Source organism: Nannobrachium achirus (assembly GCF_963921795.1).
Source record: "Nannobrachium achirus genome assembly, chromosome: 21".
NCBI classification, from domain to species: domain Eukaryota; kingdom Metazoa; phylum Chordata; class Actinopteri; order Myctophiformes; family Myctophidae; genus Nannobrachium; species Nannobrachium achirus.
The window spans coordinates 33,477,562-33,503,798 of record NC_137828.1 but is presented as its reverse complement, the minus strand read 5'-3'; the positions used below and the strand labels follow the sequence as shown (position 1 = coordinate 33,503,798).

Sequence of the window (26,237 nt, the reverse complement as noted above, 5' to 3'; positions counted from 1 at the left end):
GGGAGGCGGGTGGGAGGAAGAGCGGAGAGACTCAATGGACTTATTCATCCGCGGCTGTTGCTTTCTTTCCCATTAAACGTCAGCACTTCAGTGGCCCTCCGTGAGACAACGAGGCCATTGCTCTGCTCTGTGATTTACGGCCATTCTGAGGCACATACAAGACGCTGGCAGCATTATTCCCTCACAGCCACACACTCAAGACCCTGCTGCTGGCCCACTTGGATGGCTCTCTGTGGACAGCATTCTTCACTATCCCTATCATGACGTGAAAGGGGAAATAGATCCCATTTTAAGTACCATGCATAGTCATACATAAGGACCGCAGGAATACACAAGAAACGGAGGGGGAGGGTCATTTAATCCGGTTGCTCCGTAGGTCCGGACGTAATTGTTTGTCTCTGTAACCTTACGGACAACACTCAACCTGACGGATCAAAACCGATAAAAACGTAGGCCTACGTACGCTTGAACTACCGGCCGTGGCAAACTTTTGTCAACCGTGGCAGTAGTGAGGACAATTACTTATAACAGCGGTTCTGAAACAAACTATATGTGTCCCAACAAGAAATATAATTTTAGCAAGAAACGGTAAAAAAAGGAACGTCATTGCAACCAAGAAGACGTCATTCCTCACAGGAACGGCTGTGCATTGGCATGAGAATACATACACACAAACGCGCGCGCACACACTCACACCGCCTCTCATCCAAAAGCGAGATGGGTGCAGTGCACTGTGTTGTTATTATTATACTCAGTCTGGGTGGTTAAATCTGTACCCTCGCAGAGTTGCATTTACCGCGATAATGTTGCGACAGACAGCAGCTGCAGAACCAGTCCAGACTGTTACAAAACATCACGTCGGTCGTCGGGTCAAGAAATTCTGTGGTTCTACATATTTTGGCTAAAAATGCTTTGGTTTTTACACGTGTGTGCTGTGCAGAAGATCCCCTCCATGTGGCGCGCGGCTCCAACGGGAGCAGAATTGGAGCGGAGAGTGGGTCGGCACGTACATAACGCATAGAGCAACTATGTATGTCGATGTAACTACCGTACGTACTGTCTCATCCAAAAACATACACAAAATCAACCATACGTAACTATAAATGGCCCTTTAGGAAGGTTCCTAGTCTTTTGCCATGCCCGATATGCCTCAGTGAATTCAACTGGCATCCTTCTCCATGGGGGGTGGGGGACAAACGCTACCCACCTCTAGCATCATTGGACCCAAGGCATCTTTGTCGATCACACTTTGGCCCGTCGATGAGACGTCAGCCTTCTGCACCTCTTCCTCATTGGCTGCTGCTGCTTTCTCTGTGGATGAGAGAGAGGAGTTGATAAGAAACACAATAAGAAAACATTTAAAAAGGAGCATGGATCATAATTCATAAAAAGAAAAAAAGGTACATTGATAAAAACCTGTGTGTGTCTGTGTTAAGAGTTGGGTGTTATGTCAAAATATTACTATCGGTGGTCAGGCCAGAAATCTGCGATTGTCAATATACACAGGTATACATTATTCACACGAGAACAGCTCCACAGTCCATAACACATTCAGTGCCACCGTGGGGTTACTATGGTAACACGACGGACAGCGCGCTGTCCATTGAGGAACACAAAGAAGAGATGAGATGAAACGACTGTCTTTCTGCTGGCACGCACCAACCTCACCATCTAGCTGACCGTCGTTTGTTTATGCAACGAGAATTGAAAATCATATCACTTCCATACTCATTTCAGCAGTAAGCTCACTCACATTATCACAGTCACGCAATGAGAGGGGACGAAGTGAAGTTCAAGGGAGTCCACTGCTTTAACTTCTGAACTTCTACACTGTAGACTAGAGCAGTGGTTCTCAACCTTTCCAGGCCGCGACCCCCAAAGTAATCATATTTTAACTGGGGACACCTCCCCACCCTGACAAACACTAAGTTGAGGCATTACATTTTGTATAAAATGGTTCTATTGTGAAAATAGCAGATCTACATGCTCACAACGCCTCGCGTTGCGAGACGTTGTGAACATGTAGATCGGCTATTTTCACAATTTCTGCCTCTAATATTTGACCAATGTTTATTTTGTCATTTTTAGAGGTATTAAAAAGTCCTTAAATTGTTACTTTAGAAATGTGCATATACTCTCTATACACTTAAACTTTATGTTGGTTTGTTTACTGTTGAGTGAGTAAACAATGTTGCACATTAAGTTAATCATCTGGTGACCCCCCCAAAATAATTTTGTCGTTTTAATAAGACGGACAAAAGAATAAATCCTGTGGCCTAATCACCTCCCTCTCTCTCTCTCTCTCTCTCTCTCTCTCTCTCTCTCTCTCATATAAAGGGACACCCTTTACCTTACATTTTAAATGGCACACTTTGATTGACTGGTGATATAAACATAACTGACACAAGGAATTAATATCCAGACAGATTACAGAGACATTTGAATGACAGCAATCAGTTAAGAATTAAGTGCTGAATCTCATGAGACCGGGGGAACTGTACCCCTGCCTTGTCAAGCTTGCCTTGCGCAGCGATGCTTTGCATTCTATCTAGAAACCAGCTACTGTAGATAATTAGGTTTCACTTTCATTTTTACGGCTTTTAAAATATAAACAAGACTTTGCTCAGATTTTTACGGCTTATCTTTTAAAAAACAAACAAGGGTTTTTCTCCCAAACCGGTACCATAGCTAATTAAGAGACAACTTCTAAAGCTCCGCTCCATTCAGTACACATGTGGACTGTGTTATATTAAAAACAGTCTACCAGGCCTAGAATTTCATCGTTTGGCCTTTGGTGTTGTCAATTTCTTTAGGGCACAAAGGCCAAAATGCTAGGGCAGGAAGGCCATCAAATAAAACAAGGTTTAGTCCATTGAAAGAATTAGTTGAATTCGAGGGTGAAGGATGATTCTGAAATGTAGACTATCTTAAGTGAAAAGAATCTCTGCCCTGCACAAATCAAACTTACTGCATTGATCAGGGATGGGGCCATCAACCCCTGGGCTTGTGATGGACATTTTCCTCAAAATATATTTTTGCCACAGATATACAAAAAGAGTTGTCAATAATATTACCATGAATAAAATACTAAATGTACTGTATATTAGTCTAGTAGACATGATGGAGAACACATGCTGTGTTTTTAAAGAGGGAGAGTGGTTAGTCCTCATCCCTTTGAACTTTAAAGGTTTTTAAGTACGAAAGCTGAAAGGGAAGGCGTAGATGGAACAATTTATAACCCATTTTCCAAAATTGCTAGTCAAGTGTAATTATTGTTATTTCCATGGCCATCTCTGAGCTTTTGTCTACTTTCTTACCTTCTTCACTTTCTAAGTAATGGCTTTGAACTTTTCAAAGCACTAAATTAGAGACGGTGAAAAAATTGTCACATTGACATCATCCACCGGTCATTATTAATTTGCTTAAAAAGCCCAGACTCTTTATAAGCAAAATAAAATGACAAAAAACATCCTTCAGGCGTCCTACAGAGCCATGCTGTAAAAATAATAAAATGATCCATCAGATTAAATGAGTGAGCCTTTTTTATTATTAGGCTAAATCAAGTTTCTTTAAATAGAACCCATCAGTTTCATCAACATAAGTAGGCCTAGATGGCTAATCCAATAAGGGCATAACATAATGATTAAATAATCATCTCGCCCTGGGCTCACAGCAACTTGTAGGTAATGAATTTAGCAGTTTTTGAACTTTTTTTTCTAATGCCACAAGCCTTCAGCCCCTGCTCCAGGCATTACCAATCAAAAACTGTTCTCATTGGCTGCGCTATAGAAATCATGGCCGTAAAATAAGAACACTTTAAATTAACCTCTTTTTGATACATTTTACAGCTTATAGTAACATTATGATACCGTACAGTACATGGCAAAGGCAGAAATTGTCCAAAAACATTTAATAAAACACGGTGTGACTGGAGCTGTAACCTACGTTATGGTGGACAGGGGTGTCCCAACAAATTCTGGGCCCCGGGTACAAGGATTCACTGCGGGCCCCCCATGAATGTTCTTCATAGGGGGAGGTGGTTAATAAAACACGACGTGACAGGAGCTGTAACCAACGTAACGGTGTAACTACTTTGAGGCTACGGTTCTCAGTGGTCTGGGACTTGATGATATCTATGTTGTGGAACAAGTACAGTATATCAGCTTGTTTAGACTGTACACCACTGTCCCATACTTTAGCATAAAAAGAGACGCTACCGTTCCCAGCGGTCTAAGACGTGATAACTCTTTTCATGTTCTGGGACAAGAATACCAGCTTGTTTACATTGTCTGGCAGCAGAACGTCTACCAGAGTTGGCGTCGTTTTGGGGTGGCATTCTGTATTTGTCTTGGGGTGTGTAGCGTTTGTCCGACTCTCCCCTTATTAGTCGGAGTAAAGAGACGTTGGACTGACGTATTCCTCCGTAGGGATGGGATGATAGGAAAATGTCATATCACGATTATTGTGACAAAATAAATCGCGATTTACGATATTATCGCGATAATCAAAATCCATTATCCTGGGGCGGAACATTTGCCGATCTACAAGCTCACAACTTGTTAGAGAGTGATAGAGAGTGAAAAAAATTGAACCTCTGTTCGAAGTGGAGCTGTGTGTGTGTGTGTGTGTGTGTGTGTGTGTGTGTGTGTGTGTGTGTGTGTAGCACCTCTCTGGTCACCCAGGATCATGTGTACCGATTTTTGTGACATTTGAAGAAAATATGTAGGAAAAGGTGCAAAAAGTGTTTTGGAGAAAATTCAAGATGGCGGAAAATCTATCCTGGTGCAAATGGGCGTGGCCTATATGGGGAGATGCGTCTTGACCCAAGGAATCCAGGGAAAAAAGAATCCGATCTACGGTTCAAGAGTTACGGGGCAAAACGCAAAGTGGGCCGTTATAGCGCCACCATGAGGCCGAGTGATGTAATTATTTTTGGATTCATTCTTAAAATCATTATGAATCTCCTCTCCGAGGTTTGAAACTGTAGCTCCTATGCTTTGCGAGAGAAAAATACTTGAATGTGATGTCTTGCATTGTCCCATTATAAGTCAATGGGGACAATTCAGCGTCGTTTTTTGCCGATTACGTCGCCATTGTAAGGCGGATCGGAAAGAAAGTTACTAGCACACCATTCCCGGCCGAGCCGCACGTTTTGATGTATATATTGCGGGGGTGGCGTAAATGGTGCGGGACTAGTAGCGTGCCGAAGTTTAGGCACGGACGGACGGAGACCCACACACACGGCCACGTATAGGGAGCTTGTGTTCCACACAGCTCCAAAAAGACTGTATCAAGTAATTACCTTTTACCAATTCTAGAGGGTTTAAGCGGTACCGGATATGCAGCTCGGCAAATAAAAGGTGAATTTATCCCAGTGCATGACGGAGGACGATATCACGATAAATTAAATCTCCACAATATGATTATCATGAGTGTTTTTTATCACGATAAACGATAATATCGAGTATCGTCCCATCCGTATTCCTCCGGAACATGTTCTTGTTGTCCACACTCTGTAACATGTCCATATCTCTTGTTATCGTTCAGTCTTACGATTTCCTGCCGGATCTGAGGCTCCCTTCTGTGAGCAGTGGATTTTACATCAGCTGGATTCTCCATATCTATACTATAATTTTGCGAATGTCTGAGTGAGTGTCTGAGTGAGTGTCTGAGTGAGTGTCTGAGTGAGTGTCTGTCACAGCGTTTCTCCTCAGTGGCTGGAGCAATTGATCTGAAATCGCATCACAATTAGCATATGAACACACCTAACATAACTGTGAAGCCCGTTTGTCACTTTCACAAATCGTATGCTGTATATTAGCATTTTTATGGTGTATCTATCTATTCTGCATCTAGCTTGAGGCTAATCTATTCTGCATCTAGCATGAGGCAACATGTTTAACCAGCTGTGTGTGTGTGTGTGTGTGTGTGTGTGTGTGTGTGTGTGTGTGTGTGTGTGTGCAGGCAGGCGGGTGTGTGCGCACCCGGGTGGGTGGGTGGGGTGGGGGGGGTCGCCATTAAACGAAACGGGTATTTCTTACATTGATGCTCCTACATATTATCATGCAAGCACCAGTTAAAGTTACTTTCCATCCCTCATATACTGTATGCACAGTGCACATCCCATAACCCACACACTGCACATCATTTTGGAGCTCATATCTTTGAACGGGTAAGGGCTAGTTTAGTTGATTGGTCGTATGTTAGTGGCTACCGCACTGGGTACTCCAACAACGGGTACTCTGAACAAGTACAACATATATTGCATACACGGGTAGGGCATGCATTTCCAACTTACATTCTTCCCGACTTGCATTGTTCCCTAGTAGGCCGGTGCCCATTTATGACTGTTGACGGGTACCGCAGTAGGTGCTCAAACAACGGGTACAGAGAGTACTCTGAAAACAGGTACAGCAGGTATTGCATAACCGGGTGGGGCAAGCATTCCCCCTACTTAGTTGCACTTGCATCGTCCTGATTTACATCCTTTCAATTCAGACTTGCCTGGTCCCTGAGGAGTAGGAGTAGTTGTTGCGACCGTAAGGTCGCAGTTTAGTATGAAAACCTCCACCGGCCGTCCGTCGGTCACACGTGCGGTCGACCGCACGTCACACGTGCGGTCGACGTGTGATGAGGTCACGATGAGTCATCTATGCCCAAATATAGATTTCTAGGTCAGATGGCCCATAGAGTTTGTGATGTCAAACCTAGCAACCCAATATAAACAAACCTGATGTCAGACCTGAAGTATCCTTTTATACCCATATATGGAGATACAGAGATCTCCATATATGGGCATATTAGAAAGCCCATATATGGGCATATACGGATGACATCAGGGATATCCATATATGGGCATAAAAGGGACAAGGGCTTACAGTTAAGAGATCTCCATATATGGGCATATCAGAAAGCCCATATATGTTCATATACTGATGACATCAGGAATATCCATATATGGGCATAAAAGGGACAAGGACTTACAGTTAAGAGATCTCCATATATGGGCATAAAGGGACAAGGACTGTTACAGTAGATATAGAGATGTCCATATATGGGCATAAATGAACAAGGACTGACAAACACTGAGATCTCCATATAACCTATGGGAATATAAGGGACGAGGACTGTCAGCTTGTAGACCTATTTTCTAAATATTGTTGTACATTAAAAACTTGAAATGGGTCGTTCTGCATAGTACTTGGGATTTGTTGATGTAAATGTTCACATAGAGTGTAATAATTGGTAAAACAAACTTTTGGCCTATTTGTGGAGATAAGCGACCAACGGTCGCTTATCTCCCGATTAGGGAGTCTTACTGGTAGTAGTAGTTGTGACTGTAGGTCGCGGTTTAGTATGTGAATGGTCACAGCTTGTCCGTATGCATCTCTGTCTATAATGCCTGACACTGTGGTTCCCCTGACACATCACTGTGACATCACAGGTGATATCACAGGTGACATCACTAACTAAATCCCTTTTATGCCCATATATGGAGTTACCTAATCCCATATCTAACAGGACTTCATATGGGAATGTCCATATATGGAGGCCAAATCGGCCACATACCCCACTAACAGAATCCATATATGGCCAAGACAGATGGCCAAGACAGCCCATATCTGTGTGGCTGGTACTACAGACAGGGATCTCCGTGTATGGGCATAAAAGGGTATGATGTAAGATGTCATAGACATCATAGGACTTTCACATAACGAATAACTGAGTAAGCATGTGTGGGCTCTCACAGCACATCTCCATATACAGTACATGGATCTCCATATATGGGTACCAGGGGTCTCTAAATATGGGTAACTGGTCCGATATACATCACTGGCCAGATGGCCAAGAATTGGTGCGACCTCGCCCTTTGTATGTCACCCTGAGGCGTCTTACTAGTAGTAGTAGTAGTAATAATAACTAGTAAGACACCCGAGGGTGGAATGCGACCTCAGGGTGACATGCAACCTCGCCCTAAAGGGCGAGGTCGCGCCAATTCTTGACAATCTGGCCAACCACAGCGTTTCTCTGACGATTCTAGTTGTTGTCATTCTGGGGGGAGTTTGTTCATGTTTTTGTGAGGGTATCAACCCTAGGAGACACGGGGAGAACATGCAAACTCCACACAGAAAGGCCCTATCGCCAACCGAACCTAGGGTGTGAGCAATAGGGCCTTTCTGTGTGGAGTTTGCGTGGTACAGAAGGACACATACACTTCTGGAATCATGTGCGTCGACTTAAAGTTGGATCCAGGCCTAATAACTTTATCTGGCCGCCCCGTTGCCACCTCCTTGTTACATTTTCTTTTCTCCAGGTGGATGGACATTCTTTCATGGACATCCTTTCATAGGTGATCTAAGTCCAGTCGCCCGTATCAGATCAGAGGAGGATACCGCACATTGTACCTCATCCACCCTTTCTTCTCTCTCCTTTTGGTATCTTTATCCTCCTTTCTTTTTTTCTTTTTTATTCTTCTCTTTTTTTGTCTTTCTTAGTCTTGTGTATCCTTCTCTTTTTTTTTGTATTTCTTAGTCTTGTGTAGCCGCCCCGTACAGGAAGAGATGGGGACTTGAGGTCGCAAGTCAGGACTTGAACCTGTGACGCTGCAAAAGCTGGATTATCAGCCTAGATGTTTGGAACACTAACCTGTGTTCCAGAGCAGCAGTTGATTCTCAGTACTGTGTGGTTCATTTGTTTCTCATTTTGGTATGTTGTCACCTTGACTTTGATTATGAAGACATGACTTGTTGAGATTACTTTATTCAATATGTCTTCAAATGCAATTTTGTCATTCTCTTTGAAATTTTTCAGTGATTCCTGGGTCATGTTGTGACCCAGCAGTACCTCAGCTGTTTCGTGGAAGCATGTCACCCATTGAACATCTCCAGATTCTTCAATTTTTACCTTCAGCCGAAGTCTGTATTTAACGTTTGGAGAGGTCTTTTCGCATTTGGGACAATAGTAGGATCCCTTTTCCAGGTCTCTAAGTTTCCTGTTGCATCTGTCAGTGGTACACGCTTCATATATGTCCTGTTCAATGTCAGCAACCTTTGCTGTTACTTCATAGTATTTCTCCCATTCTCCCTCTTCTTCTGGTGCATTTTTCATCTCGCTCAGGGATTTCCAGTTGATCACGACATTCTGTGAATTTGTCAGGGATTCAGTGATGAAGACTTTTCCTTGTTTTTTGTACCATCTTTTAAGCCTAGTCGCTTCTGTTATATCTGGATTGACCATGATAGTTGAGTTGTATGACATACTCAGAGATCGGCCTCCAAAATCTGACACCTTTGCTGATCTCACTGCGACAATGGCTTGACTTGTCCCATCAAACTTCCTTGCTTTATCTTCCCACAGGGTGAATGTTATCTCTTTACCACTGTCGTCCATTAACTGGAAGTCTCTCTTGCAGATCTTGACGCCCTCTTTAGTTTTCTTTTCTGACACTGGTTCAACACTCTTGCAAATTCCAATCACGTCAATAAGGCTGTTTGGGTCTTTTTTCTCTATCTCACTGATGGGTACGAAGGTATTGATCTTTGTGCTGCTAACACAGAGCACGACATTGCTGTTACGGGTCAGTATAATCTTGTAGTCACATCTCCATATATAGTGTTATCCACATCTCCATGTTAGGACTCATATATGGGCATAAAAAGTATGTCATGTGACATCACGTTCGTCGGCAGTCTCCCCTGGAACATGGGAGCATGTGGGCATGGACATGGGTGGCTGGGGATACTGCTCCATGTTCACGCGGCAATGAACTTTATTGACTCCGACCTAATAATGGCTACTGTCTATGACGGTAGTTCCATATGACATATTGGACTAGACTATCTCCATATATAGTGTTATCCACATCTCCATGTTAGGACTCATATATGGGCATAAAAAGTATGTCATGTGACATCACTTCCTGTACAGACAGTCAGCAATTGACTCCGGATTAACAATGGCTACTGTCTATGACGGTAGTCCCATATGACATATTGGACTAGACTATCTCCATATATAGTGTAATCCACATCTCCATGTTTAGACAGCCAATGACTCCGGCCTAACAATGGCTACTTTCTATGACGGTAGTCCCATATGACATGATGGACTGGACTATCTCCATATATAGTGTTATCCACATTTCGTGTAGCCGCCCTGTACAGGAAGTGATGTCACAACTCGCTGACATCACACTGACATCACAGAGGATACGGACGGTCACGAGGATACGGAAGGTCACTCAAACACGGTTCTTCAGAGTATATGCGACCTTCGGTCGCAACGACCTTCGGTCGCAATAATCATCATCATCATCACATCGGTTGTCAACGCTATGACATTCAAAATGGTATTGCATACAGCGTATAACATTTACTAATAGGCAGTGGTAACAGCGCTTTTGCTCGTTTCAGGTGAATCAGGGAAGTGAATTATCTGGTTATTATTTGGTCATTGTAGCCTAATCTGTCATATTGTTGTCTCCACCAGCCGAAGGCATGGGGGAGAGTATGTTTTCCTCTCCGTCCGTCCGTCCGTCCGTGCGTCCTCGCAGTTTGTGAGCGCCAAATCTCAGTCGCCGTTGGTCCGGGCGCTGCCAAAGTGAGCACACACATTCCCTGGATGCCAATCTAGAACCTCTGCCCTAAATTTTTCAAATGGGCCTTTTCTAGCGCCAACTAGTGGCCGATGTTTGCTAAACACATTTCTGTGCACTACTCTTACAGATTTTGTCCAAAAATCCTACAAATCGGTAGGCAATATCTCGACAGTCATGTGATCGACACGGATCTGTCCGATTTTGCATATTCCATCCTGATTGGCTAAGATTGGCTTCCAAAGTTTGTGGGATTGAGCCGTTTTGAACAAAATGCCTCAAATCACAAACGCAAAGTGCAATTATCATGAAATCGCGCACACACGTTCCCACTAGGCCGAGGAAGAAATGCCACTTAATTTTTTTTAATCAGCCTCATGGTGGCGCTATAACAGCCCGATTTGTGGTTTTACCTATAACTCCACCGATCAGTTTCAAACTTTGTAAGCGCACTCCCTAGAGGCTAAGGATAAACCTTTGCCCTGCATTTTTCACATCAGCCTTTTATAGCGCCACCTTTGGGCCGACTTATGTAAAACACATTTTTGGATATTACTCCTTGAGATTTTATCCAAAAATCATGCAAATCGGTACACAGTATCTCTATAGTCATGTGATCAAGTCCGATCCGTCTGATATTTCATATTCCATCCTGATTGGCTAATATTAGCTTCCAAAGTTTGCAGGATTGCTCCGTTTTTGAACAAAATGCCTCAAATCATCAACGCAGCTTGCGATTACCGCGACATTTGCCATACATATTCCCACTAGGTCAAGGAACAAATGCTACCTTTTTAACATTGTCCTGTTATAGCGCCACCAGCAGGTAGACTTTAGCAAAACACATTTTTGGAACACAATGCTTGAAATCATGCATGCAGCGTCCGATTGCCATGAAAGATCTAAGGTGAAGAACATATGCCACCCTTTTTACATTGGCCTATTATACAGTAGCACCACCAGGACGCACGGCCTGGTGGAGACCTGTGCTCGGAAGAGCACTGCTTCTAGTTGAGACTGTGATGAGACTGGAGGATTATAACACGGTGTGTGTGTGTGTGTGTGTGTGTGTGTGTGTGTGTGTGTGTGTGTGCGCACGCACACGCACGCAGCAACAGCGCTGCTCTGATAAATGTAACACTTAAGTTCGCAACCATAATAAATGTGACTGTCTCTGTCTCTCTCATTGACCAACATCCTGGTTGAGACTGGACGGTTGGTTGAGTTGTTTACAAAGTGTTGATGGCTTTATAACAATATAATTGATTCTCAATAGATTTGAGTCTGTACCGTGCCGTTAACTAGGCTATGATGATGTTTGTATTTACCTACCCAAAGCAGTAGCTATTGAGCCATAGCAGTGGGAAATCTGCTAAAGAGGGACACATAATCAAATATAAAAATAAATTTGCACTAAAGCTCTTTCAAAGATCACGCCCAGTGTGAAGTGAGCAGTTCTTTTAAACCCCTTCCTCTGCACATGTGTGCCTGTATGGTCAGTCAATGGGTCAGTGTGTGTGAGTGTAAATATGGTCGGTCAATGGGCACCCAGCGGTATTGCAGCTGTTGAGGCCATCCTATATAGACAGACAGAAAGACATACTTATGGACAGCAGGGACGTGCAGAGAATGTAAGAGAGGCAGGGGTTGACATTTCTAAAAGGGCCTTTTGATGGAAATATCGAAAATACCAGACCTCCAAGCTCAACGCGTTGTGAGCTTGGAGGTCGGCTATTTTCAGTGTGTGATACCACACTAAACTAAGCATAATCAAGTCTATACTGGAGATGTGGCGTAACGGCATGGATTTCTACACAGAGAGGGACATCCTTTCAACATAAGACGCTGCATTCAAGTTCAGGAGACTTTGTAAAAGGGAATTCTCTTGAATGCTGCCTTCAGGTATGGCCATTTGCATTTCTTTCACCTTAGTAAAAACTGCATTCATGGTCTGGAGAGGGCACTTTTTACAGACAGATAAAAGGGCAGGGGCTCCAGCCCCCTTTGATGTCTATGTGTGCACGTGCCTGACGGACAGACATACACACTCTGTCAAATGTTGGAGCGGTTAGGCACCACTCAAGGACGGCAGTACACATGACAACAATGGCCTACTACAGCTCAATTATTCAACCACGCAAGGCCGATGCAACACTGATCTCATGAGTGGCAACAAAAACACTCTTATACACTGTTAAAGGATTTTCCCCTTTCTCTTTTAAAACAGTCCTGTGTGCTTTAAACAGGTCACTTGTGAGCCAGACCTTTTAACAAGGCTCTCTCTACTGTCACAAAGCATTCGAAACACGTTGCCATGGTGTAAACCCAGGCACTTAGCAACCGATGGGGTGAAAGGTGGCGGTAAATGAGTGCAAGTGAGTTGGAGCATGCAGCTGCCACGCTGGTTCCAGTCATGGGATAGATGGCATTGTCAATCTACCAACAAAAAAAAAGAGCCATTATGGAATGAAGGAGAACATTAGCTTCTTCTACTGGGTAAACAATTCCTGAGTCCAGATAGGAGCTGGTTTATCATTTCTGAGTAATCCGAACTAGGCATAATGTTTGCCCCAGAATGGAATTCTAACCCTTACCTAAACCAATCCAGATCCTAACCTTTCTAAGTCAGTGGTTTTCAATCTTTTTCGTATCTGGGTCCATTATTTATTCGACATCTGAGCTACGGAGATTTAGCCTCTCAGACACAAAACCTAGTATATTTTGTTATTGTTGGATAAAGATTTTGTGGTACCAATAGGAGAGATCGTCAATCAAAATAACAAAACTTAAATTCTCTAATTGTGTAGACCTCTTGTAAATTAAAGCTGTACTGTGGAAGCTGCTCAACTAGTGGTCAGTAGCGGTATTGCTTTTTTCGGCCGGAGTCGCCGCAGACCACCGCAGACCACCGGCCACCCGCGGCCGTCGCGAGCACCTCCGCCTCGCCGATACGATTCCGTAGAGCCGTCTCCCATCATTTTTAGACCAGGATTGAGGGAGTAGCAGGCAAGATTCCTTCACCAATGTAAACACAGTTGCTGAGGGAAGCTACTTCCTTTAGAGACAGCAAGACTCGCTGTGATTGGCCGGTGGTGTATGATCGGCGCTGTGATTGGCCGGTAGTGTATCATGTGGGAGATGACATCATTTTGCCGGGAAATTCTCCCCCCCTCACAACTCATAGAAAACATATAAAGAGAAGGCTTCAGAAGCTGAAAATAACAGAGTGGGGGTTCTAAAACTTTAGCGATTTAACAGTTAGGACAATTTTAAGATTTGTTTTATAAAAAAAGTTACATGGTATAACTTTAAGTAATGCAGATGTTTTTTGTTTTTTTTAAAGATATGTTTTTGAGCTTGCTGTTTGCAATGAATCAAATATTAGATACATCAGTAGCCTATATGGTTCAAACCCCAAATAATTGATGAAAGAGATTTTTCAATGGATTCTGTTACTATTGGGTATGATAAACAACATACTAAAAATTCAGGAAAAAATAACTACCGGAAAGGCATCATTTTCAAGATGGCGTCCACGATGGCTGCCGGGAGCTGAAAATGCCTATAAACTGGGTTTTAATGTGTAGAAATTCATAATAAATCTGCACTTGGTGAAGAATTTTAGATTTTTGGTATGGTGTTAGGTATGGGTATAAGGTTTTCAAAAAACATCGCAAACAATTTGGGCTCGCCCCCTAGTGGTCTGTTTGCAATGAATTCAATAGTAGATTTGTCAGTATATGGTTGACTTGGTAGGCCATTACCAACTTATTTGCGAAGGTTTTTGAAAACCTTATACCCATACCTTACTTATAACACCATACCAAAAATCAAAAACTTTGCACCAAGTGCACAAAATTGATGATCTTTGACCAGTTTCTACCCAGCTACTTAGACAGCTGAGTGATGAGCAAGAGACGACACTTCGGTATACAGTTTAATGTTACACCATTGACAACAGCATGTACAAAGAAGCCACAGGCTTATAGACCTGAAAGCCAGTTTATACAAGACAAACGCATTCGGTATGTCTCGTCAGAGGAACAATCTATATCCCATTACAGATTGCTTTCATCTGCAGTCATTTATCAGCGAGGTAGCGGTTTATTAGGTTATTGTTTTGCCCTGAAATGAACATATGGAGTAGCCTATACTGCAGGCTCCGGTCTATCCTGTACCTGCAGAATGATGCTCTCTATTTCTCCATGTGAGTGATTGGGTTAATAGCCGTGCAGAGAAGCCTTATGTTCAGAGTGCGGGCTGCCCTACTTTTGAAGACGATCATGAGTGGAGGAACGAGGGGGCCATCGGAGTAACTGGAGGGGGACGCATTTGATCGTTGCACTGCGCCCATGTGACGGCTGACCATATGGTGAGGAAATTCTGTGGCCCGAAAAAGGGGAACAAATCCATTGCCTTTCTTTTTTTTATTTGGGGGGTAGGGGGATGGGGGGGGGGGGGGGGGGGGTGCAGATGTGTGTGAGGACGGAAGCGAATGCCATTTTTTTTGCCCTGCCGCACAGGCACACGCACCAACTCTCTCTCTCTCATTCTCTCACACAGTATTAATGATGTGTGCATCAGCAGGGCCTCTGCAGGCCCAGCAGGGCCCAGTAAACCAGCACAGCTGCCCCCGCAGAACAAAGCCATCACTCAGCACCGTGGCAGCCCTCAGTGACTCCAACTATCTCCTGCCAGGCGCTACTGTCCTTCTGCAGCCCTACGCCAGGTACACGGACTGAGAACTAATGGCCACTTACGCCATCCAGACATCTACCAGATGTTTCAAGCGGTGTTAGTTCTGTGAACTGGTGGCATTTTAAATGATTTTTTCTTTCCTTTTTGCATTTAGAACACTGGGTAAAGTTAGGATCACCAAGTTGTGAGCGGTGCTGACCGCTCCTACATCTGGCTTTGTCTGTGTGTATGTACGTATGTCCCGCCCCATTCCACAATGGCCAAGCTTCTCGGGGCGCTTCATTAACTCACAGATCGCACCGCTCACTTGACTTTTTTTTATTTTAAAAGGTTGGTGTTTAGCAGGGTGAATGTAACTTCTCTCTGATCCAATTACAGTTCCGAGCAGAACAGGCCCCAGCCTATCAGTGCTGAGCTGTAATATAGTATTAGTAGGCCAGCAGCCCAGAGTGAAAAAGTAGCAATAAAATTCCCTGCTATGCCATTACTTTATGGGCACTATAAAGAAATCAATTACCCGCCATATTGTCTATTAAGACCAAACAAGCTTGAAACATTGCCTAGGCTTAGTGGGTGAGTTTTTTCCCCACTCCAAGTACACAAATCCACCCTGATTTCAATTAAGGGAATGTATGCAGACAGCATGAGTTGAACATACAGAGATAAATTAACTGCTGCCCCTAGGAGGCCTCTTTCTCAAAGTCCATCCACAAAGCAAAAGTGCTTCTTCCCAGGGCTGTAGTACAAGTCAGTGTGGCTTATCAACTTAAATGTGTGCATTTCAAGACCCTGCGTTCGGTAGTGCTACCATAAGCTGAGAATCAGTTACACAGTAATGTTATCGTTTACACAGTGATGTTGCTGCAAGCATGGGGGGCAACTAAGGCCATATGAGAAATGTTCTCCACTACCAACAGTTATTTCCACAGCCTTACAACCCGAACTTCATGGCTTTGGACCAGTACTTATGGCAGATAAGTTCTAAAAGAGCTTTTTGAAAAAGATGAGACCAAACGATCCAAGCGCTGTCAACTCTAGGTGTGAACGCTTCTAAATAAGGTGCCAAGGCTTACATCTGGTTCATAAAAGGGTATCAGGGAACAAGAAACAGCCGTTTTGTGCCCTCCCTGAACTGTACAAGATAAGGTACGGTATCGCCATGAAAGAATTTCACAGCGAATAAGGTATCTGCAGTTGGCGGTGAACAAAGAGTCCTGTCCGTGTACAAATAAAACTAGAAAGATGTGTGGTTGCTGTGACGCGAATTTCGCTAATTAATTTCGTCTTACCATTTGAATTTTCCCCATTCAAGTCAATGGGGAAAATTAATTCACTAATAAATTAATGGCCATATATGGAGATATCTGTGTCAGTCCTGTGTCAGCCTTAAAAGAGCCTCCTGTAATATTATCAAGTCAACTTTTAAGTAACGTCAACTAGTTTTATTTTTAAGTAAGATGGACTCAATTAAAAGTACATGACATACCAGTCCAGCGCTATTTACAGCACCACAGTAGTAACTTCCGCTATTAAAGTAATTACCACTAACGGCTTGACTCAAACTATTGCCGTCGACTGCGGGGTCTTCGACTGACTCGTTGATGCGTTGATTTTTACAATACAGCCCTAATCTCTTCGCAAAATAGCACGCATGCGTGTCCCGATGAAGCCGGTCGATTTGACATAATGTACCGAGTGCGTGCCTTAACTGTGGGAGGAGTAGCGCGGCAATAAAAATGGAAGATGGAATAAAGTGGGACAAGTACTATAGTCTGGTTGCCCTGCACTAATGACTGCCTTCAGAGGGCAGGCAGGGGATGTCACTCCAGCCTGGCATGAAAAAGGAGCTGAGAAAGGGAGAGAGCAGGCAAAAGAAACGAGTGGGGGAGGGAGAGAGGGATGGATAGCCGGAGTGTTTGTGTGCATCACATTGCTTGCCATTACATAACGCCTGGCTCTATGCGAGTCACAAAAAAAAACAAGTCGACATCCTCAGCCAGCCAGTCTGACTCACATTTACCTAGAGCTCTCCGCTCAGTCACTGCTTCACGCTACCGCTTCTCACATAGGGAGTCACAAAACCGTAAACCATATTATATGAGATAAAAATGGTGAGATACATCTGATAACGTTCCAGGTTCGATTGCTAGCAGTGTACATTTTTTCAGTGAATTTTGATTTATGAATAACACACCATTTAGTCTTAGTCCTGTTTTAGTCTTCTGAAATTGTTTTAGTCTAGTTTAGTCGACAAAATATCAAAATATTTTAGTCTTAGTCAAGTCTTGTCTTTTCGGTCAAGAAAAATACAGTGCAATTCTGAGTTCTTAAAAAAGAATAAACAAAACACTATCTTGGCTGTAATGCCATTGCACCTAAATGTAGCAAATGCAATACTTATGTTAATTTAAGTAACTCTCAAAAGAAGTAAAACTGCTAGGGCTAGGCTACAATGCCTAGTGTGTGTGTGTGTGTGTGTGTGTGTGTGTGTGTGTGTGTGTGTGTGTGTGTGTGTGTGTGTGTGTGTGTCACGGCCAGGTACAAAATCTCAGCTCATCTGACACTCTGTGCTACTCTCTGTGCAAAATCTAAAGATAAAAGATGTATTTGGCTTTAATTCCATTGCACAGTTGCATATCAGTGTACATTTTTACAGTCATTAGTCTTAGACTTAAATGTAGTCTTACTCTTTTGAATAAAACACATTCAGTCTTAGTCTTCTGAAATTGTTTTAGTCTAGTCTAGTCTTAGTCGACTAAATATCAAATTCTTTAAAAGACTTTAGTCTTTAGTCTTAGTCGACAAAATTAATACTGATTGCTAGGTCCTCCTGGCTACATCGAAGTGTCCTTGAGCAAGACACTCAACCCCTGACTGCTCCCGATGAGCAGGTTGGTGCTTTGGATGGTTTCCTCAGCCATCAGTGTGTGAATGTATGAATGGGTGAAATGTGAAGTACATTGTAAAGTGCTTTGGAGAAAAGCGCTATGTAAATGCAGTCCATTTACCATTAACTTAAGCATGAAAGACCTATCCGTTAGCATTGAGACTTTATTGAACAGGCATACACCGTAAATACAGCTCAAACCATTTAGACCTAAACGCAAATCTGTGTTACTTTAGATTTGAACCACTTTAACCATTATTTTATGCTTTATAGGGCTGTCTTCTAAAAATCGGCGGATCGACGAGTCGTTTTAAGCCCCCGGAATCGACGGCAATTGTTTGAGTCGAGGAGTCGAAAATATATTATTTTACCAGTTAACTCATCTAGTGCCATTCACGAGATGTCTCGCGAAATGTACTCGAGTATCTGTAGTGCCATTCACGGGATATCTCGGGAAAAGTAATAGATTACTGTAACGGCGAGTACATTACCGAGAAGAATCGCCGGCGGTCCGGAGACGAAATCCGTCGCTGATTTCGCATCATCACGGCTCCACGAGCACAAAATAGTCCCATCCATAACATTGAGGTGGACGGGGGATCTCATCTTTAATGTCCATTATCTCAAAACTACACTTTAGAAGCTAGGATGGAGGCAGATGCTCGCTTACGTTACACAATGATAAAAGCTCCGGTCGGCCATTACACAACTCCACGTGGACACGGATCGGTTCCGGCGCACGATCCGATGACGTCAGACCGGAAGTGATTGCGTGGTGGACTTCTGGCCTTCATAATAAGACAACGCAAGTGAATGGGACCTGAAGGAGGCACTTTGGACATTATAATCCGTTAATGTCGGTTCCGGTGACGTCATGAGCAACACAGACGTGTGAATCACTAGCTCCGCCGAGCCCACTTTAAAAATAGCCCTAAAGTGAAGTAAAAACTAGCAACTGACAAAGGAAAAGTACTGAAATGGCTGCAGAAGAATGCTGAGACGCGGGAGATTGACTAGGAAAAGTTCAATCAGCGACAACACTGAAGGGACGAGACCAAACACAAGGCAGCTAAAGCTAACGCAGCTAAAGCTAACGCAGCTAAAGCTAACTGGGCTAACAGAGGAGATGGCTGGGGCTGCAGCTAGCACTGAAGCTGCGGCTAACGTGAACGCAGAATCTGAGATGTTAGCAGAGATAAGAAAGCTCCGGCAGGAAAACAGTGACAATTATAAGGACACAAAAACATCACTGAACAGACTGGAGGCGTCCATGACTGAAATAATCCGTTAATGTCTGGGGCTCTGAATGAGTTAATACTGTGGTGCGGTGCGGTATAGCGCTGGACTGGTGTCATGTACTTCCAATAGAGTCCATACTTCCTACTACTTGTAAGTAGACTTCAAAATAAAACCAGTTAACGTGACTTGAATGTTGCCTTAATCATATTACAGGCAGCTCTTATTTTGAAGTTAACCACTTTGAGAGGAAATACGCCAACGTGTTGTTATTCTACTTGTTGGAGATAGCCAAGCGCAAGAGGCAGCAGCGGCAGCCACACACTAGCTGCTTGCCGCTGAGCCTGAGTGTGATCTCAGGCAGAGAAGTAGCAATGGGGGAAAAGTTTGTTATTGTCTCGCACCAGCGACGACTTGATCCGCAACATAGCTCTTTTGATACAGCAGCGCTGCGCTCTGAGAAAATACAAGCTGTGGAAATAATAAACGACACGCAGTTGTGTTGACAGAGAGATGCATTATTCTCGTCTCCGTCTTTCTACTCTGCTCCACGATTCACAATTACGCACGGCTGGACGCAATCTTATCGTCATTAATGTCCATTATATCATATGCACGGTAGTTCGTGGATCTTTTCAAGGCTTAAAACAATGTTCATCTTAATGTTTTATTGTATTCTGTTGACGTGGTTTAAAGCAACTTTTTTCCCCCCTTTTTTTTAACATACAGTATAAAACGATTTGTTGACGAATCGCATTAACCCCCGCGACTCCAATCGACTCCAAAAATCCTGAGTCGAAGACAGCCCTAATGCTTTAATTATTAAAAAATTGCAGATATACAAGCTCACAGCACGACTGCGAGCTTGTAGATCTGACATTTTAGAAAAATCATGAACATTTCTGCAAGTTTACCCGATTCTATAAATGTCTTCTAAATCAGTGTTCTTAAACCTTTTCATGTCAAGGACCCCCAAAATGACATGTATTTGGCCGTGGACCCCCATCTCAAAATGTTATTCCAGGGACCACCCAGAAGCAAATATTTGAGTTACAAATGTTCGCTTTTAAAATCTAGATTTCTTTCAAAAATAGCAGATCTACAAGCTTGTTGTGAGCTTGTATATCTACTATTTTTCAATAGTTAAAGCATTAAATAATAAGCATCAATGCTATAAATTTCGCTCCCCGTACCTTGCTCCTTTATCTGTCTGATCTGCTTCACAGTTTCCTTAAGGATTGCACATTTGTCAGGCTTGACGTTGAAGTTGTCGATGTCGTTGAAGTTGGCGAAGATCAGCTCGGCCAGCTCCTCGATGTATTTGTTCTCGTGCTCGCGATTGCGCTTCTCGTTGCTCCGCTTGGGGCTGTGAAGAAAAAGAGGGAAAACCAGGTAGTGATAAGATGGAACAGGTGAGGATGACAGAGACATTGAAGCGAGGGGACACCCAAGACCAAAAACTGAAGGAGAGCAAGGTGAGTAGGGCTACTGTCACGATTATGACATTTTATGTGACGATTCATTGTCACACAAATGATTGCGATTAACGATTTAATTGTGTTCTTATCGCTGAACACCGGCGCATATGGATAAGAATTACATTTCTGTTTGGCTTTGAAGTTGCACAGAATAGATATGACAAATAAACTAAATATACAAAGGAATGACAGGCATATTTAATAACTTTATTCTTTATACATTTATAGTGGAAATAGCCAATCTACAAGCTCACAACACATCGTGATGCGATGCATTGTGACCTTTTAGATATGCTATTTCCACTACGTTTTGAAAGTGTTTGAAACTATATGAACATTTCTCAACATGGAAACGATTATGACGATTATGCTAAATAATTGCGATTACCTCAAATAATAGCGATTAGACGATTATGTAATAATTGTGACAGGCCTAAAGGTGAGGAGGAAAAACAAAATGCAGTGATGTTACTAGGTTTTCAATGTAATGGGTCCCGGGACCCACAGGTGGTCATTCAAATCCCAGAAAAGTTTAATGAGTCCTCAATACAATGTTTTCGAGCGCTGTGAGCTTGTAGATCGGCTATTTTCAAAATGTTTGCCTATTTCTTATATTTATTTTACAATTTGGCTAATGTTTGAACTTAGAACTAGGATTTCTAAATACACTAGGCTACAGACACCCATTTAATTATATTTATATCACTGGGACCCCAATTTATATTAAATGTTAAAATACTAGAGTACAAATGGAACAGGTCCATTTGGTTCCATTTGTTCACCGAGTTACAGACCCATAAAGTTCTATTTGGTTCCTAACTATCATTTATCTGGGGACCCCCTGGAACTCCCTCAAGGACCCAGGACCCCACTTTGAGAACCACTAGTGAAAATAGTTTTTAGCTGTTCCAGGTTTAACTGATAATAAATCTTTACAGTGTTTATCTTACACAATACATTAAAAAACGAATTAAACTATCTAAACTAATATAGCAACTTAAGTAGAAGAAGTACATTATTTTAACATGGACTCCAATGGAGGCGCATCCCCGGGACCCCAGGACCATGACATGAATGAGTCCCTGGGCGACTTGAATGAGTTTTTGATGCGGGATGCGCACGTAATGACATCACTGAAAATGTGAATAAAATTATGCTAGAACTTAGTATTAAAGCAAGGATCTTCTTTGTGTGTTTTTGTGTGTATGGGACTGGCAAGGAGAGAGAGATGAGGGAGAAGGCCCACATCCCTTATTCTGCTCACAGCAGAAGATGGCATGGGTGAACAGGGCACGGAGCGTGGGGCAGAACAACAAGGCAGTTCAATCTATACTGTACACCTCCACCAAGGTTCCGTGCCATCAGTCATCTGTGGACATGGCTCAAGAGCCCTCTCACTTCCATAGCACAGCATCCACGCCAACCTTGGCATGGAGCTTCGGAACGATGGTGAGGGCCGGGGTCAAACTATACCCTCCCCCAACGTACGCACGCACGCACGCACGCACGCACGATACACAGCTCTAGCTAAATATATCTGCAGTCAGCAAGTCAGCATTTTCATATTTTTCTTTCTGTTTTGCAAGCACGGAGCAGCGCTGCATCAATAAAGACAACCCCTGTGTGCCTGTCTGCAGATGAATTATGCAGATTTACATTTATAGGCTTCAGCAGACTCTCTGTACCCCAGGGTTAGAAGTCACAGTAACAGTAAGCTATTCTTAGCGGCTGCTGGGTGGCGACTGTGCCTACTGCATCACAGGGGCCCATCGAATTAAAGTAGTCAGGAATTGGGTATCCAGTTAAATGTCTTAATAAGTGGCCACGGTCGTCTTTGTTCTACCAGTTCACAATAGGGCAGAGATGAACTTGGTACAAGGTCTCACGGGGCCTCTGGAAATTGGCATTCTGCTGGCTCAGAGGATTGAGCAACATGATTGACTCATTTCCTCCAACACAGACCTGGTGCTGGGCTGGTGCCGATGCCCGTTCACAGATGGTTTGACTATGAACCTTCGAAGCAATGTTTTGGTTTTCCACAGGCTACTGTAGATGCATACAAAACACTTTCCTTGTAGAAACAAGGCCTCATTTCTATGTATATGGTTGATCTGTGCATGTAAAATCTCTCTCATTGCTATGTATAGTCGATCATCTGTGCATTTAAAAATAAAAATGTCCCTCTGCAAAACTCTTATTTACACCAACATTGTTACTGTGATGCAGTTTTGTTCATAGCCGGTTAGTATTTAAAGATGGGAATACACTGTAGACTGTCTAAACAGACCAGGAGATCTTTATCATCTTCACCAGTAAGTATAAAACTACTCAAGACAAGATAAAAAAATATGTTTTACATGCATGTATTGTCATTTACAAGTTTCACTGTAGGCATTTTCCTGGATTCAAACGCGGATAAGATGCCAGCGCAGCTTCGTGTTTTGTTGATGTTAGTTAGTGGATCTCGAAATGGGGCTTCCCTTTTCCTGGAAAAGTCGGATAACCTCACACCCAGCCCCTGTCATTAATGGTTCTTGGTTTTAGACCAGCAAAAACCAGAGTGCCAGAGTTTAACCAGTTTTTCTCGCTGAGAGCCAGTTGCTGTCTAAACAAAGAACTGGTTAGAGATTAGAAATGGATCCAAAGCAGCCCTCAAAATGGCTTGGTGAAAAAGGGATAACAGTAGGTTTACTTTCCAATCATTCCATTCCATTCCAACATTTGTGCAATGACACACTGCCTTTATTATTACTACTTAGTTTTTATTGAAAAGGTATTCCATGGCACTCTAGGTTCTTGTGGTGTGGGGTCCTTTGCATGTTCAGTTACACAATTAATTAACGATGTTACTTTCTGTGAAAACTGCATTGAATTAACCTCTGTGTGTGCACTGTCGATTAACAACGAAATCCTGACAAATTTAGGGTTGTAATCAATAATTAATTAATTGATTTAATCCATTATTTAAAAAAGTTATTGATAATTGATCACATTTTCAAAAATAGCTAAAATAGCTGATCTGTTATTTGTGCTTGTGACCTTTAGACCTGAATTGGTGATTGATTTAGTCAATTATGAACCTTCTATTAAAGGTTTTTGTGTTGATTCGTTAATAAAAAAGGAAAGAGAAAGAAAATAAATGTAAAAAGATTTCTCCCCCATGTGCTTCTTAATTATTTGATTAATCAAAACAGAAATCAATAGCAAAATCGCTAAAAAGATAATGAATAGTTGCAGCCCTAGCCAAAATAACAGTTTACCTTTGGGGAAAGTCTGTCCCCCAGTTTGAGCAGCCGAGTGTGGTAGACTCACCTGGGGCCTAGAAGTTCGGTGGAACATTCTTTACGTTTTCGTGACTCTGCCCTGGCAGGGTCAGATGGGTTTTCTCCGACTCCACTCATCCTCAATGCATATCAGCGTCTGTAGGGAGAGAACACACACATAACAGGTCTGTTAGGATTTAACACGTGACGGTACATACAACACATACCAGCACACACACAACTTTTGATAGGTTGACCCAAGCATGCCCTGAAATGAAACAACAGCATGCATGGGGGTGTGCCAATTTCTTCCGAGTGCATCGCCATGGACCGACACGCACACTTACACACAAGCACAAACCTGTGCTAGGGGCACTGGTTGATCCACTCCCGGAGAAATGAGTGAAAATGGAGCGGAGAAGGAGATTCAATCATTTCTCACTGATGGTGCAGCATTCCCCAGAGAGGGAGAAATGGGAGCACAGTCCCCCCACCACACAGCCCAAGACTGTGTGTTCAGCTACGCGCGCAATGAGAAAAACCCACACAATACAATATAAAAAAGGCAGGCCAAATCACAGCAGCAGCTAACATGTTCCCGTGTTTGCAAACTATAACTTGAGAAGAAAGCCTGAACAAAAACATCGACAAATAATTTCAAAATCACTAAATGAGCTATTGCAATTTCAAAATAACAGAGGCAAAATGGACTTCTAAATAGAGGAATTCTAGAGTTTGTATTTGGTCCATGATTCTTTTTTTGCGTACATTACTTTCCCTGAGATGATTTCAAAGTGGATTTAGTTCTTAGCCTGGTAATGTCGTGGACACAATGAAATGATCGTGAGTTCCGAACTTTTTAATTGCATCATTGACCTCCTGATGTCAAGAGTCTGTGAGCGGATTCCTGGGGTGCCATTAGGTGACTACACCCTCAGGGATCTCGAATACGCGGATGACACCACCCTGTTCAGCGAGACTGCTGAGCAGCTTCGTGAAGCTCTCCACGTGTTCGATGAGGAGGCCAGGAAGTTAGGCCTTAAGATAAGCTGGCCAAAAACCGAGCTTATGCACGTAGGCAATGGACCTGACCCACCACCACTCATCTTTGGCGGCACCCCTGTCCACTTTGTACCCACTTTTAAATATCTTCGATCATCATTGTCTAATAACGGCGACCTCAAACCTGAGATCGACCGGCGCCGTGCCCTAGCGTCCTCTGTAATGCAGTCCCTATGGAGACCGTTGTGGAGACACCGGCACATCTCGCGTGAGACAAAGCTTAGGGTCTATAATGCCTCGGTCATCTCCGTCCTGCTGTACGGCTCTGAAACCTGGCCGCTGAACAACACCCTGGCGGCCAGGCTGGACGGATTCGACACCAGGGCCCTTAGGAGAATCGAAGGCATCAGCTGGAGCCAGCATGTCACGAACCGGACTTTAAGGGACCAAACCCAACACCCCCCAGCATCTCGTCTCGCAGCAATGCGGCGAGTGCGCTGGTACGGCCACATCATCCGCTCACCCCTAGAACACCCAACGAGCACCATCCTGGCTTTCCCCTGCTAGCCGGATGGAAAAGACCCAGAGGTGCCCCCCGCACCCGCTGGCTGGATGTAGTCGCACAGGACCTTAGGGCCTGTAATGTGACCCTGGCACAAGCCCAACACCTTGCCCACGATAGACCCAAATGGAGAAACCTGGTTGCCACAGTTGGCTCTACGCGCCTTGAAGTGCAAGAGGACTAAGTAAGTAAGTAAGTAAGTAAGTAAGTAAGTGTGTGTGTGTGTGTGTGTGTGTGTGTGTGTGTGTGTGTGTGTGTGTGTGTGTGTGTGTGTGTGTGTGTGTGTGTGTGTGTGTGTTGTTTAACTGTATAGGAAATTATAGAGTAATGGGACATTCACACCACTAGAACACTAGTTTTAAAAATCGTTCAAACCGAAATTAATGCTAGCGTCCACACCACATATACCACAACTAAACTCCTCAAAAAAGGTTGGAAACATAACTTCGGGTTGATTATTTCTGCCCTTCAATAATACCAATTGGTATTGTATTTTATATTGTTGTTATCGTTCATT

General features: G+C 43.2%; 1 protein-coding gene across 1 annotated transcript in view; it reads right to left on the bottom strand.

Annotated features, from left to right (window-relative positions):
• ncoa2 (nuclear receptor coactivator 2) overlaps positions 1 to 26,237 on the bottom strand; it is a 130,085-nt gene that overhangs the window by 56,160 nt on the left and 47,688 nt on the right. The window contains exons 3-5 of the mRNA XM_080752203.1: positions 24,206 to 24,313; positions 20,609 to 20,781; positions 1,208 to 1,311 (exon numbers count right to left, since the gene is read on the bottom strand). Coding sequence (XP_080608329.1) covers positions 1,208 to 1,311; positions 20,609 to 20,781; positions 24,206 to 24,294 — 366 coding nt within the window. The 5' untranslated portion in view covers positions 24,295 to 24,313. The remainder of the gene's footprint in view (positions 1 to 1,207; positions 1,312 to 20,608; positions 20,782 to 24,205; positions 24,314 to 26,237) is intronic.